The sequence below is a fragment of the Rhinatrema bivittatum genome, chromosome 19 (genome assembly GCF_901001135.1).
Source record: "Rhinatrema bivittatum chromosome 19, aRhiBiv1.1, whole genome shotgun sequence".
NCBI classification, from domain to species: Eukaryota; Metazoa; Chordata; class Amphibia; order Gymnophiona; family Rhinatrematidae; genus Rhinatrema; species Rhinatrema bivittatum.
In genome coordinates, this window is record NC_042633.1 from 43156061 (window position 1) to 43171993 (window position 15933).

At 51.0% G+C, this 15933-nt stretch overlaps 1 protein-coding gene across 1 annotated transcript; it reads right to left on the bottom strand.

Annotated features, from left to right (window-relative positions):
* Positions 1 to 10632: 10632 nt before the first annotated feature.
* On the bottom strand, positions 10633 to 15391 carry LOC115080752 (RING finger protein 11-like). The gene is made up of 3 exons (XM_029585144.1): positions 15144 to 15391; positions 12918 to 13087; positions 10633 to 12598 (listed from the first exon to the last, which is right to left on the bottom strand). The coding sequence occupies exons 1-3, from the start codon at positions 15240 to 15242 to the stop codon at positions 12430 to 12432; spliced, it is 438 nt and encodes a 145-aa protein (XP_029441004.1). The 5' UTR covers positions 15243 to 15391; the 3' UTR covers positions 10633 to 12429.
* Between the last annotated feature and the right edge of the window lie 542 nt (positions 15392 to 15933).

Sequence of the window (15933 nt, forward strand, 5' to 3'; positions counted from 1 at the left end):
GCCTACCTTGACATTCCAATCCAACAAGACCACCAGTGTTTTCTATGCTTTGCGGTGCTAGGATGCCATTATCAGTTCTGGGCGTTGCCCTTCAGCCTGGACACTGCCCCCAAAACATTTTCCAAGATTATGGTGCTCGTGGCAGCAGCACTGAGGAAAGAAGGAATCTTGGTGCACTCATACTTGGGACGACTGGTTGATCTGGGCGAAGTCATTAGAAGAGAGTCTCCAGGTGACCAACAGGATTATGTCCCTGCTTCAGGAGCTTGGTTGGGTCGTGAGCATGGATAACAGCAGCCTCAAGCCCTCCCAGTCCTTAGAGAATCTGGAAGTCCAGTTCAACACCAAACATGGCAAGGTCTTCCTTCCACCTTCGAGTATAAGGAAGATGATGTGCCAAGCGCCGGTTGACGAACACTATACGTTTCAGGGTGTGGAGCTATCTTCAGGTCCTCGGTTTGATGGCATCAACCTTGGAAGTAGTACCATGCGTCCACTCCAACACTCCCTGCTGTCACGTTGGAATCCGCTGTCCCAGGACTATTCAATTCGCCTACACTTGCTGATGGAAGTATGTTCTCTGCTTCAGTGGTGGCTGCAGGAAGCCCACCTGAGCAAGGGGATAGGCCTGTCCCCTCCAGAATGGCTAGTTCTCACAGCAGACACAACCCTCCGGGGGTGGGGAGCTCACTCTCAGGAATTGGCAACCAAGGGGCATTGGACCAAGGAAGAGGCGCACTGGAACAAACTGCCTGGAAGCCCGGGCAGCCAGATTAGCGTGTCTACAGTTCAGCCACAGGCTTCAGGGTGAGGTGGTCTGTTGTGTTGTCAGACATCACACGATGGTAGCCTACATCAACCTCCAGGGAGTAACCAAGAGCAACTAAGTGTCCCTGGAGATAGATCTCCTTATGGAATGGGCGGAGTTGAGCCTACGGATGGATCTCTGCCTCCCACATCTCAAGAAAAGACAATGTCAGAGCAGACTTTCCTAAGCAGAGAGAGTCTGGATCCAGGAGAATGGACATTGTTAACCAGAGCCTTTCAGCTGCTAGTAGATCACTGGTGCCTACCATTCATCGACCTGCTGGCCTCATCTCACAATACGAAGGTCTCCCGATTCTTTAGTTGCTGAAGAGTGTTTCAAGGGATATATGCCCTTGTTCAGACCTGGCCATAGGGAGACTTACTGTATGCCCATGGTATGCAGACAAGTGGCGAGCCCCCCCCCCCCCCCCCCATGCCTTCCTCCGCACAGGGACCTACTCCAGCAAAGTCCGAATCCATCACAAGGACCCGACTCGATTTTGTTTTACGGTCTGTTTCTTGAGAGGGCTCGCCTGATGAGGCGTGGATATTTGGCAGCAGTAATTTCCACCTTGCTCTGCGTGTGCAGACGTTTTCAACGTCATCGTATGTGTAGATCTGGAGAATATTTGAGGCCTGGTGCGAGGAACGTGGGGTAGCCCCTCGAATGACCAAAATCCCTATGGTTCTGGAATTTTTATAGGACGGCCTGAAGGTCCTTGAAGGTCCAGGTAGCAGATATCTCCTGTTTCAGAGGCGAGATGAATGGGGCCGCCTGTCAGCGCATCCGAACTTGGCCTGTTTCCTAAAGGGGGTTAAACACCTGTGACCACCCTTATGGTGGCCGGTTCCCCTGTGGAATCTTAACCTGGTATTGGAATTTTAAGCCGGGCCTTCCTTTCGGCCACTGCGCAGTCTATCCCTAGACCTCTTAACGCTGAAGACTATGTTCTTGGTGGCGATATGCTTGGCTTGTCGCATCTGTGAACTACAGGCGTTGTGTCGAGAACCATTGCTCCAGATGACTCCAGGAGCGCTACAGCTTCGCACCGTTCCTTCCTTCCATGCCCAAGGTAGTTTCAGAGTTTCACTTGAATCAATCCATTTCCTTACCGTCCCTAGATAGACACAGAGACACAGAAGAGTACCGCCTCCGCCATTTAAACGTCAGCAGGCTTTTAGTGCGGTATCTGGAAATCTTGAAGTCGGTGCGCAAGACGGGACCGCTTGTTCCTTCTTTACGGTGGAAGGAAACAAGGCGAAGCAGCTTCGCAAGCTACCATAGCTCGCTGGATGAATTCCACTGGGGCTCGGGCAGTATCCTGGGCGGAAGCCGAGCAGTGACGTGGTCCTCCTTACACACCTCCAGGTTCTATCACCTGGACGTTCGGAGGACGCAGCCTTTGCAAGGGAGTAGCTTTTGTACATCCCATTGGTCCTGACTCCATCTGGCTACCCGCCAGGAAATGGAGAAATTACTTACCTGATAATTTCATTTTCCTTAGTGTAGACAGACTCAGCATCCCGCCCACGGCCGCTCCAGAATGGCGCCAAGGATTCGCCCATGAGGTGAATCTTGATTCCAAGAGGTTACGGATAAGCTGTCACCCAATTCCTAGATCAGGGCATCTGCACTTTTGCTGGGATTCGGCGCTTATGTTTGAGTACAGTTACGGTTTTCTGTTTTTAATCAAGTTTTTTCAATAATATACCCACAATGGCTTTTGAAGAGAGTACTGAGGGGCTGAGGTCACTGCAGGGCTGTATCTAGGGTGATGTCAGCTTTAAAACCTGACTCAGTCTCCATCTGCTGGTAGGGGAGCACATAACCCATTGGTCCTGAGTTCATCTGTCTACACTAAGGAAAATGAAATTATCAGGTAAGTAATTACCTGATAATCCAGTCTGGTTTCTTCCAGCACTATGTAGCTCTCTGTGAGTTTGAGCCATGTGCTGCTGGAAGAAACTGTTCCAGAGGTGGTTCCATCTGGAGGAAGGGGGGGGGGGGGGGGGCAGCTAGCTTAGAGATGATAGTGGAGGCTAACAGGTGTGACAGGAGATTGGGGATTGAAACTGGGATAGGATTTGGGGGAGGGGAGAATAGACTTTTTAAAGTTATGAATTAAGAACATAAGTTGCCGCACTGGGTCAGACCGAGGGTCCAAGAAGCCCAGCATCCTGTTTCCGCAGTGGCCAGTCTAGGATATGTGGCAAATACCCGAACATTAAGTAGATCCCATGCTACTAATGATGGTAGTAAGCAGTGGCTATTCCCTAAGTCAACTTGATTAAAAGCAGGTAATGGACTTCTCCTCCAGGAACTTATCCAAACCTTTTTAAAACCCAGCTACACTAACTGCACTAACCACATCCTTCAGCATAGAATGGTAGAGCTTAATTGTTCATTGGGTGAAATAATTTTCTCTTTGTTTTAAATGTGCTGCTTGCCAACTTCATGGAGTGCCCCCGTAGTCCTTCTATTATCTGAGAATAACTGATTCACATTTACCCGTTCTAGACCTCTCATGATTTTAAAGACCTCTATTATATCCCCCCTCAGCCGTCTCTTCTCCAAGCTGAACAGCCCTAACCTCTTTAGTCTTTCCTCATAGGGGAGCTGTTCCATTCCCTTTATCATTTTGGTCGCCCTTCTCTGTACCTTCTCAATCGCAACTATATCTTTTTTGAGATGCGGTGACCAGAATTGTACACAGTATTCAAGGTGCGATCTCACCATGGAGCGATACAGAGGCATTATGACATTTTCCGTTTTATTCACCATTCCCTTTCTAATAATTCCCAACATTCTGTTTGCTTTTTCGACTGCCACAGCACACGGAGCCGACGATTTCAATGTGTTATCCACTATGACGCCTAGATCTTTCTTGGGTGGTAGCTCCTAATATGGAACCTAAAGGAAAATTAGTTTCTTACCTGATAATTTTCGTTCCTGTAGTACCACGGATCAGTCCAGACACCTGGGTTTTGCCTCCCCTCCAGCAGATGGAGACAGAAGTTGCTCAAACAACTCTGCCATATATGCCAAGGTGCCACCCACAGTCCCTCAGTCTTACGTAATGTCAAAGCAGAATGGAACAAAACCAAACTACACAACTAACTATTCTTCCTTCTATAAAAAGGCGTAGTCAAACCCCCAACGGGGAACAGAACTCGCAGAACCAAAGGAACAAGCTATAAGGTAGAACAAATCTCCCGAAAAAAGATAACATATGAGCTGACTCTCCATTACTTTAGAGTACACAGCCATGGGCGGGGCTCTGGATTGATCCGTGGTACTACAGAAACGAAAATTATCAAGTAAGAAACTAATTTTCCTTTCCCTGTACGTACCCGGATCAGTCTAGACACCTGGGATGTAACAGAGCCAACTTACCGAGGGTGGGATCCAGAGAGGCCCACTCGGAGCACTCCTCCAAATCCTCCGGAACTCGAAGCTTGAACATCCAATCGGTAATGCCTTGCAAAAGTGTGCAACGATTTCCAAGTAGCCGCCCTGCAAATTTCCTGGGGTGACACTTGATGACATTCCGCCCAAGAAGCGGTGTATGACAGTGTAGAATGGGCGCGAAGTTCCACCGGTACAGTTTTCCCATGCAGTAAATACGCTGAACAGATAGCTTCCTTCAACCAGCAAGCTATCGTAGTCTTTGAGGCCATACCACCTCTTTTCGGCCCACTCCACAACACAAAGAGATGGTCGGACACATGGAAAGGATTCGTAACCTCGAGATATTGCATCAAAGCCCTGCGACCATCTAGTTTCCATAAATCCCGTGCCATAGGATCTGATCGCTCCACCTCAGAGAAGGAGGGAAGCTCAATCGACTGATTCAAGTGAAAAGACACCACCTTTGGTAGAAAGGAGGGAACTGTCCGCAAGGATACCCCTGAATCAGAGATCCGCAAGAAAGGCTCCCTACACGACAATGCCTGCAATTCAGACATCCGACGGGCCGAAGAAATCGCAACCGAAAATACCACCTTCGGCATCGTCCGCTTTATAGGCTCAAAAGGCGACGCACACAAGGCCGAAAGTACCAAATTGAGGTTCCAAGAAGGACACGGATGGTGAAGCGGAGGAGGTAAGTGTTTTGCCCCCGAAGAAAAAGCACCACATCTGGGTGTAACACTAATGGTACCCCTTGGACCTTACCTCGGAGACAAACAAGCACTGCCACCTGCACTCAGAGGGAACTACAAGAGAGACATTTAGAAAGACCAGCTTGAAGAAAACCTAGAATATGAGGCCGAAGCCCGCATAGGATCCACCGCGCGCTCCACACACCAGGTTTCAAAAACTTTCCAGACTCAAACATAAGCTAAGGAAGTAGACTGTTTTCGTGACCTCAATAACGTGGCCACCATCGCGTCCAAATAACCTTTATTCTTCAGCCGCTGTCTTTCAAAAGCCATGCCGCAAGACAGAAGCGACCCCCCTCTTCCAAACAGATGGGGCCTTGATGAAGAAGAGCCACGGACTCCTGAAACCGTAGAGGTTTCACGGAGGACAGATTGAGTAGGTCTGCAAACCAAGGATGCCACGGCCACTTCGGAGCTACTAAAATCACCTCTGCCGGATGAAGCTCTATTCGCCGGATCACCTTGCCTATCAGAGGCCATGGAGGAAACATGTACAGTATGATGTTCGTTGGCCAGGGAAGGATTAGGGCATCGATCCCCCTCTGCTCCTGTCTCTCTGCACCGACTGTAGAACCGTGGAGCCTTGGCATTCTGGAATGTGACCATCAGATCCATGTGTGGCGTGCCCCACCGATCGCAGATGAGCTGAAAGGCCTCGTTGGCTAGCTACCACTCTCTGGGATCGAGATGGTGACGACTGAGGAAGTCTGCTTGTACGTTGTCTACCCCGGCGATGTGAGATGATGCAATGCTGATGAGATTCTGTTCCGCCCAGATCATCAACTGCTGCGCCTCCATCGCTTCCGGGCGACTCCTGATTCCTCCTTGGCGATTGATGTAGGCCACTGTGGTTGCATTGTCTGACAAGACTCTGACCGACTTCCTCTGAAGGAGCAGGAGCAACGCTTGCAAGACCAGAGCCACTGCTCTGGTCTCCAGGCAGTTGATAGACCACTGAGATTGTTCTCTGGACCACCGCCCCTGTACCGACTTTCCCAGACAAACCGCTCCCCAGCTGGAGAGACTGGCATCTGTGGTGATGACTGTCCAGTCGGGCATTACCAGGGGAACTCCACACATCAGATGATCAGAGACAAGCCACCAGTCGAGACTGGCTCTCGAGTCTGTAAGCGGAAGCAGTAGGTGAAACTGTTCGGACACCGGATTCCAGCGGGACAGCAATGCTGATTGTAAGGGACTCAGATGAGCGAAGGCCCAGGGAACCAATTCCAGAGTGGACTCCATGGATCCCAAAACCTTCAGGTAATCTCTCACCTGTGGTCTCTGCAGAATCAACAGGTCCCTCGCCTGACTCTGAAGCTTGAGTACACGTTCTGTTGTGAGGAATACTCTGCCCTGCTTCGTGTCGAACAGAGCTCCCAGGAACTCCAGAGACTGTGTAGGAGTCAAATGACTTTTGGCAAGGTTGACCACCCATCCGAGCAATAGAAAGAGCTGTAGTACCCGGCTGATTGCTGTCTGACACAGAAGCTCTGACTTCGCCCGAATCAGCCAATCGTCCAAGTAGGGATGCACCAGAAAGCCTTCCCTCCAGTGTTGTGCTGCGACCACCACCATCACCTTGGTGAACGTTCGGGGAGCGGTGGCAAGGCCGAAAGGCAGAGCCCAAAACTGATAATGATTTCCGAGAATGCAGAACCTGAGGAACTTCTGGTGGGATGACCGGATGCCGATATGGAGATATGCTTCTGTGAGATCCAGAGAAGCCAGGAACTCTCCTTGTCGGACGGAGGCGATGACCGACCAAAGAGTCTCCATTCTGAAACGCGGTATACGAAGCCACCTGTTGACTCTTTAAATTTAGGATTGGTCTGAATGTCCCTTCCTTTTTGGGGACTATGAAGTAAATGGAATATCAGCCTTTGCGTTGCTGCACGGACGGAACCGGTGTTATAGCCCACAAGTCCAGCAGGCGCTGTAGAGTGCCTTGTACCGCCTTTCGCTTTTCTCGGTACTCGCATGGAGAGATGAGGAACTTGTCCCAAGGAATCTGTACAAAATCTAAAGTGTAACTTTGACTTATCACGGTGAGGACCCACTGGTCCTACGTTATTTTGGTTCATTCCTTGAAAAATAGTGACAGTCTGGCTCCCACGTTTTGTACCGGTTGGAGAACCTGAACAAAGGAATGGACCGGCCTTATCTCATTGTGAGACCTTAGCACCTGCCCCCGACTGAGTGTTACTTGGTTTGCTGAATCTTCTGCCGCGAAAGGACTGAGGCCACGAAGGTTGCCAGCTTGGGCGAAAGGATGACCCGGAAGACTGCGCCGGTCTGGGTCTCCTGCTACCACGGAACCGAGCCCGAGCTGCAAACGAGCTTCATGACAGAGGCCTGTCCTCTGGTAGCTTATGAACCTTGTTGTCTCCCAGAGACTGGATCATGTCCTCCAATTCCTTGCCAAACAACAACTTTCCTTTAAAAGGCAGTGAACCGAGGTAGGTCTTGGAAGAACCATCCGCAGCCCAATTCTGGAGCCAAAGAAGCCTGCGTGCAGAAGCCATGGATCTGGCTGACGTGCGCAGCAGGTGATAAAGAGCATCTGCGCTGTAGACTATTACTGCCTCCAGCCGGTTTGCCTGGATAGCCTCCCCCTCAGAGAGATCGGCATTGGTTTGGAGCTGTTGGGCTCAGCGAAGACCCGCCTGCAGAGCAAAATTACTACACATTGCTGCGCAGACACTTAAAGACTTTCTTGAGCTGTAGCTCCAACTTTCTGTCCTGTAAGTCCTTGAGGGCCGTCGCTCCTGTAACTGGGATAGTGGACCTCTTAGTAACAGCCGACACTGCTGCGTCCATCCTAGGAACTCGAAGAAGCTCCAATGCGTCCTCTGGAAGAGGATATAGCTTGTTCATGGCCTTGCTTACCTTCAGACCTAAATCCGGGGTGTCCCACTCTCTGAACAGAAGATCTGTCGCCGAGAAATGGAAAGGAAACCGTAGGCCCCTGAAGCCTAGCAAGACCGGATCCATAGCTCCCAGTTGGGATTCAGCCGGCGGAGCCTCTATTCCTCGCTCCTGTAGGATGGCCGGAATAAGCAGAGACAGCTCATCTTTCTTAAATAGACGAACCACCTTTGGGTCGTCCCCTTCCATCGCCTGAGAGCCTTTGCTGGTACCTAGCTGAGTAGATGCATCAGCCCCCACCCCCCCAGGGGCCTTACCAGCGGGTCCGTCTCGTCCTGAGACGTAGAGTCTGTGTCCATCCCCGGTGGGACGGACCTTAAGGGCCTCTTATCCTTAGGTGGGTCAGAGCCCCCCCGGGCCCTATCCCTTTTTCGTGTCCTCTGGGCCTGCGGCACAAGCCTCCCAGGTGCCAGCTTTCTCCCTGCCTTTTTAGCTTTAAAAACTTTGTGCATAAGCAAAACAAAGTCTGAGGAGAATGAAGACTCTGAAGAGGAATCAGTAGCCCCCGCAGGGCTGTCCACCTGCAAAGGAGAGGCTGCCCCCCTCCCAGATGGTATTTGCTGCGGGGATAGTGAGGGGGGCAGAGTCCCCTCCCCCATCGCTGCCTGCGTGTCTTCTGTAAAGGTGCACAAAATGGCCTCCGTTCCCGCGCACAGCGAGAACTGGTCATCAGCCAACTCTGCACTCTGCCCGACACGTGCCGGCGAACACGGACCTGCACACAACTGGAGCAGAGGCCTTCCCGCGAGAGGCACACACTGCATGAGGAGCCCCGAGGCATCGGCTGCCCACGAAAATAATTGAAAACGGCGATGGAAAAAGGAAAGCAAATGAAGAGACGTCAAAGTAGCGGAGAGCCAGCGCGCTCCACACAAACAACAAATGCTTATTTATTTTTTTTTTACATAAAATAAACTGCAAAAACTTGCCGTTCGCTGTCCCTGGTTCTGGATACAGGCCCTGCTCCTGTGGGGGTGAGTGAGCCGGGCTCCCTGGTATCACCCCCAACGCTGCTGACCAGTAAGTTCAGGGTCCTCGACCCTTAGCAGTGGCCTTGACCAGGAGGGATGGTCCCCTCAGGACCTTACAACCCCCTGGGAGGCTCTCAGAACTGCTGACGAGGGACTTGCTCTCTGTCCTTTTTTTTTTTTTTTTAACTTAAAAAGAGAGAGCTCACCAAAATACAATCAAGACCCTGACTAAATCCTACACTACCAACTTGTTTCAATCAGGGAATCAGAAGAGACTGTGGGTTTTGCACCTCCACCATCTGCTGGAGACAGAGTAAGATTAAGGGACTGTGGGTGGCACCTTGGTATATATGGCAGGGTTGTGTGAGAAAACTTCTCTGTCTCCATCTGCTGGAGGGGAGGCAAAACCCAGGTGTCTGGACTGATCCCGGGTACGTACAGGGTACATTGTGTAACTACAGTAAGGCTTATTTTTCCCTATATGCATCACCTTGCACTTATCCACATTAAATTTCATCTGCCATTTGGATGCCCAATCTTCCAGTCTTGCAAGGTCCTCCTGTAATGTATCACAGTCTGCTTGTGATTTAACTACTCTGAACAATTTTGTATCATCTGCAAATTTGATTACCTCACTCGTCGTATTCCTTTCCAGATCATTTATAAATATATTGATAAGCACCGGTCCAAGTACAGATCCCTGAGGCACTGAGAAAATTGCCCATTTAATCCTACTCTCTGTTTCCTGCCTTTTAGCCAGTTTGTAATCCATGAAAGGACATCACCTCCTATCCCATGACTTTTTACTTTTCCTAGAAGCCTCTCATGAGGGAACTTTGTCAAACGCCTTCTGAAAATGCAAATACACTACATCTACCAGTTCCCCTTTATCCACAGGTTTATTAACCCCTTCATAAAAGTGAAGCAGATTTGTGAGGCAAGACTTGCCCTGGGTAAATCCTTGGGTTCCATTTCTATATGCTCTGAATTTTTTATTTTATTTTATTTTTTTTTTTTAACAGTTTCCAATATTTTTCCTGGTACTAAGTGCCCCTTTAACCCCTCAGTCCTCTAACGGTCCAAACAGACTCCCAGGCTGCCTGCTCTGCATAAATGTTGAAAAGTTTTATTATGAGTTTTTTGCCTTTACGGCCAACTTCTCAGATTCTTTCTAAGCCTGTGGTATCAGTGTTTTACACTTGACAGTGCTTATGCATTGCTCTGCTTTATCCTTCTTCTTAAGGAAGATCTTTTTAGCTAAAATAACCTCTCGTCTCCCCTTTTAACCATGCCGGTAATCGTTTTGCCTTCCTCCCACCTTGCTTAATGTGTGCAATACATCTGGACTGCGCCTCTGTGATATTTTTTTAAGTGTCCACGCCTGTAGTGCGCACTCTCTCTACCTTTTGTAGCAGCTGCACCTTTCACTTTTGTTCTATCTTTCCTCATAATTGTCTCCCTTTTGAAAGTTTAGGGCTGGAGCTGTAGTTGTACTTATTGTCCCCCCCCCCCTTATCCCTTCAATTCAGATTTGATTATAGCTATTGCCAAGTGGCCCCACCACGCTTTTGAGTTTGAACAGCTGGGCCCGTTCCATCACCCATGCCAAGGCACTGGACAGAGCGACTGCTCCTGGCTCTCACCTGGATTGTATTTTGTTACGGTGGCCTCCACCTGACAAATCAGTGAAGAGCACCAGCCTCGAGGACCCACTACACCGGTTTCTCATTGCCATGTGCTGAGGAGATCTAAACAGGCTTCCATGCAGACCTCATTGCATTTTTTTTATTGGTAACTTAAAATGCAGTCTCAAGTGATAGTTCCAGCAGGAAATCCTTCTGCCGGACATTGTCATCTCTAAACACTTTTTTTGACCAGGAGTACATAGAGAGAGCAGCTGCTCAGAATTTCCTCCCTGCCTAATGGAAGGAGGCTGTCAAAAAAAAAAAAAAGGTTAAAATCCCCCTGGAAATTAAGGTAACATGATGTGGCCTCTCCCCACAATCTTCTACTCTGTAAGTCGTCAACCACCATCTATTCAGAAACCATGATTTAGTCTGGAGCTGCTCCCAGTCGGGGAAACCTGATTTGGGCAAGAGCTGTGAGGACTGAGGGCTTTTCCCTCTGCGTTCTGTAACTTGGAAGGAAAGTGGCAGGAATGATGATGATGGTGTGCATGGAAAAAGCCATTATTTTAGGTGGTTATGGGCACGAGGAGAGAGGCTAGAGCTGTGGGCATCCTTTCCAGCCCTTCTCGTAATGGACAGAGGAGCAGCTCCTACCACCCAAATTCGGCTCGTGCTTGTTTTGCTAATTCTATAAATTAAATGGAAACAAATTTTGCTGTGTGAAGGAGTCTAGGAAAAGATTTGTGTCTGTCAGTATCCAAAGGCATTGCATCTGTCTCGCATACGAGCAGCTCTAAATCGGGTTTCTGCCGTGACTGCAGGATGCAGTGAAGGGGACGATGCTAGCAGGAAGGCAGTATTTAATGTGCCCACTGTGGGGTTGGACATAACCCTTCCAACTAAGAGAGAGGATGAGCGCTGTACGCTGGTGCCACCCTCTTCCCCTAAAAACCAGCCCTCTGTGGCAGCTGGCCACCCCTGTGCTGGAGTCTGGGATGAGTTAAGAGCACTGTTATCGTGTCTAATCCAATGTCAGACTTCTATAAAGCAGCAAGCGAGGATTCACCCTAAAAGTGCCGTCAGGCCTGGTTCCACCTAATTGTACATAATGACTCCTGGCGGGTTCCACAGGGGCCTCCTGCAGACCACAGTGCACTGCCAACCTCTAAAGCTGCACAAAGCATGATCCCTGCCTGCACTACCTCCTCACCCTTCTGCCCTGCATGCATGACAGGCTCCATTTCAGTACAGAGATGCGATACGCTGAAAGATAAAAGGACTGAAATGTAAAACAGTTGAATGCAGCAGTTGACAGGAGCTGTAGGTCACCTCTGTGTAGGGCCCATAGGGCTCCCCTTTCTAAGACCCTGCTGTTGGCCCGCAGGCAGTGATGCTGTTGACCAAGGACACGAGATGCTATGAAATTTATAACGCCCTCTGTTCAAACGGCAGGGGGAAGTTCCACAGGGGCCTAGCTGCCGGTCCTTGCTTAACTGTCAAGAGGAAGTACAGACAGCTGGACGCAGGACCCGGCCCACGGAAGAGGATCCTTCGAGCAGCTGGCAGGGCTTATGTCTGAAGCAGATATACGCCATGCCGGTAACGCAGAGTTTATCTACGGGTAAAACAAGCCTAGGGGGGAACACTGTCTTACTTTCAAACACTGCAACACATTAAGTTGTGCAACTGAGGGGGGAAGGGGTGGAACCCTACATCGACCGGTTCAAGTTAGATATAAGCTGCAGATGCAGGTGCCAGCTGAGGATTCGGGGCTTCTCACTTCAAGCCAATCGCCAATTGAAGAGCCTACAGCAAGGGGGGGGTGTCTTTGGTGTATCCTGGAACGTGCAGAGCACCCCCCCCCCCCCCCCCACAACTTCCCCAAAGTAGTTAAATGTGCAAAACACCGAGCAGCGGCGACCGCCATCCCTCAGTTAAGTCTCGTAAGAGGAGAGGAGAGCAGCATCCACCGGCTCCATGCAGGAAGGGCAGGTGAAGGATCTCATCAGCCAGTCGTCGATGCACTCCACGTGATAAATGTGCATACAGGGCAGAAACCGGATGGGGTCCCCATACACAAAATCCAGCATACAGATCACACACCTGCAGGGGAAGAGGGAAGAGGGCGTTAGTGGGAAGGGAGGCAACCGAGAAAGGAGGATCCCTATTAAAAAAAAAGTGTAGGCCTAAAAGTTGCACACAAAAAATATTTCAACCCTCATTTCACTAGAGATGTCTCCTTTTGGCTGCCTCTCCAGAAAAGGCTAACGTGAAGGTTGGCCACCTTTATAAAGTGTTTCCCCCCGTTTTACAGGGTCCCTTGGGCAGCACTGGAATTTAAGATTGGCGGGCTCAGCTCAGCAGTGCATCAGCCGTCCCGTGCAAACTAAAAAAAAAACCAACCCCAAAAACCTCCACCTACTCTTTTATTTTCTTCTCTGATGGCTCGCTTCCCGGATCAAAGATCCCTTTAGGAAGGTGCTGGATGAGACCGATCCGCTGGGCTATCCGGATCTGTTCTTCTTCAGTTAGCTGGGTGGCGAGACGCGTCTGGCTGGGTGTGGGGTGATAGACGGGGATATGTTCATGTTCCTGGAAGGTAAAATCATTAATGAGACATTCTCGTGGCCCCCTTTCCCCCATGATAGGCACGGCTCAAAGGCTGCGACAGGACGGGGCCTTCTGGACTCCACCCTATGCTGCCAGACAACATCCATCTATGTCACCAGCACCTGGGGTCCTCTGCAGGCTGTAAACTGATTTAAGGATCAGACTGCACATTCTGTCCATCCGTCGTTATCCCCCCGACACCAGCAGTGGTTCTGAATTACGTCTCCCCTCCACCCTTCCAGCTCCACTTCTAGATTCTCTCATCTCCCTTCCCCAAGATCCAGCTCTCCACACGCACACACTCCCCTCAAAAAAAAAAAAAAAATACTGCCAGGAATTTTATGCCGTCCGCCAGATCTGATTTTGGATTCTCTTCTCCCTTTAAGTTCCCCCACCTTCCAGATCTGGCTTGGCATTTCACTTCTGTTATTGCTCTTCCCCAATGTCCAGCTCTGGATTGTCTCTCCCTAAGAGCATAAGATATGGGTCCATCAAGCCCAGCATCCAGTGGCCAATCCAAGTCACAAGCACCCCCACCGTTACTGCTCTAGCTCTGAATTTCACCCTATATTCTGCTGCAGATTCTCTCTCTCTTCTCGTCCCCTCCCCTCTCCTCCTCCACTGGGGACCACCTCTGGATTTTTTCTCCCCTAAGGTCCAGCTCTGAGTGATCTCTTCCCCACCACCCCCAGATATGGTTCTGAATTTCATCTCATTTGCATTACATTTATTAAAATTTATGAATCGCCTAACACTTAAAAGGTCTAGTTAATGAACAAATAAAACAAACATTTATAAAAAAAACAATATGTTCAAAATGAAATCAGCTCAGGATTCTCCCTCCCTCCCTGAAGATCGGGTTCTGAATAATCTCTCCCCTCTCCTCCAGATATGGTTCTGAATTTCACTCCCTACTCCCTCCCCCCCAGTTCCGGTTCTGGATTCCCTCTCCCCTCCAGATGTGGTTCTGAATTTCACTCCTTCCCTCTAGATCTGGCTCTGGATTCTCTCTCCTTCCCCCGAGGTCCGGCTCTGGATGATGTCTCCCCTCCAGATGTGGATCTGAATTTCACTACCTCTTCCTCCCCCTCTGGATTCTCTCTTCCTCCCCCGAGGTCCAGGTCTGGATGATCTTTCCCCTTCAGATGTGGTTCTGAATTTCATTCCCTCCTCCTCCCCTTCCCTCTAGATCCGGCTCTGGATCCTCTCTCCCTCCCCCGAGGTCCGGCTCTGGATCCTCTCTCCCTCCCCCGAGGTCCGGCTCTGGATGACCTCTCTCCCTCCCCCGAGGTCCGGCTCTGGATGACCTCTCCCCTCCAGATGTGGTTCTGAATTTCACTCCCTCCTCCTCCCTCTAGATCCGGCTCTGGATCCTCTCTCCCTCCCCCGAGGTCCGGCTCTGGATGACGTCTCCCCTCCAGATGTGGTTCTGAATTTCACTCCCTCCTCCTCCCTCCTCTAGATCCGGCTCTGGATCCTCTCTCCCTCCCCCGAGGTCCGGCTCTGGATGACCTCTCCCCTCCAGATGTGGTTCTGAATTTCACTCCCTCCTCCTCCCTCTAGATCTGGCTCTGGATTCTCTCTCCCTCCCCCGAGGTCCGGCTCTGGATGACCTCTCCCCTCCAGATGTGGTTCTGAATTTCACTCCCTCCTCCTCCCTCTAGATCCGGCTCTGGATCCTCTCTCCCTCCCCCGAGGTCCGGCTCTGGATGACCTCTCCCCTCCAGATGTGGTTCTGAATTTCACTCCCTCCTCCTCCCTCTAGATCCGGCTCTGGATCCTCTCTCCCTCCCCCGAGGTCCGGCTCTGGATGACCTCTCCCCTCCAGATGTGGTTCTGAATTTCACTGCCTCCTCCTCCTCCCCTTCCCTCTAGATCCGGCTCTGGATCCTCTCTCCCTCCCCCGAGGTCCGGCTCTGGTACATATCCCACCCCTCCCTGGCTCTGCATTCTCTGTCCTTCTCCTATCTCTAAGCTCGGCAGCCCGGCTCTGGCTCCCCGCACCCTCTCTCTCGCTTGCTCTCCCGGGGCCCCGCACCTGGTAGGGTGGCGGCGGCTCTCCGGGCAGGCTGGCTCCGTCCGAGTCGTTGAGCAGCGAGAGGTCGTCGGCGGCCTGTGAGGACAGGCAGTTCCCCATGGCTGGCGCGGCGGAGCGGCGACGACCTCAGGCTCCGAGCCAAGCGGCGGCGGCGGCGGCCCCCAGACCCGAGCTCGGCCCCATCGGTGCCCCGTGGACCCCCGCGGCCTACTGTTTACAAACTGCGGCCGAGCGCATGCGCGGCGCCTTCACGTCCTCCCCCTTCCCAGGGCATGACGGGAAGCGAAGTCCGGTTTGGTGGGCGAGCCCCTCCCTCCCCCCGGCGCACGCACGTCACTCCCCCCCCCCCCTGCCCGTAGCATGACGGGAAATGGAATCCGGCAGGCGTTGAGGATAACTTTATTGACAGGGCAGTTTTGCGCGCAGTCAGACTAATGCAGGGACGATGAATAAGGGTAAAGTGACATTAGGGGCTCCAGGCAGAGCCCGAGCACGCGCCCTGCTCGGGGTTCGGTGCTGGTCCGTCGTGGGCCCGGCCGCTGTATCTCCCCAGCCTCGTGCAGAGTTTCTCAGCTTTGGGAAATCAATGCCTGCGGTACCGATTTATTTATTTATTTTTAATTTTTATATACCGTCGTTCGTGCATCAAAATGCAAATCCTACCGGTTTACATTGCACGTAATCCGCTCCGCAGGGCCGCAAAGCGGCCTCGAAGTAGGAATAAATGTTCATCGCTTCTGTGAATGTAATCCACGCTGGTGCCTGAAAAGTGCAATGTAAATCACATTAA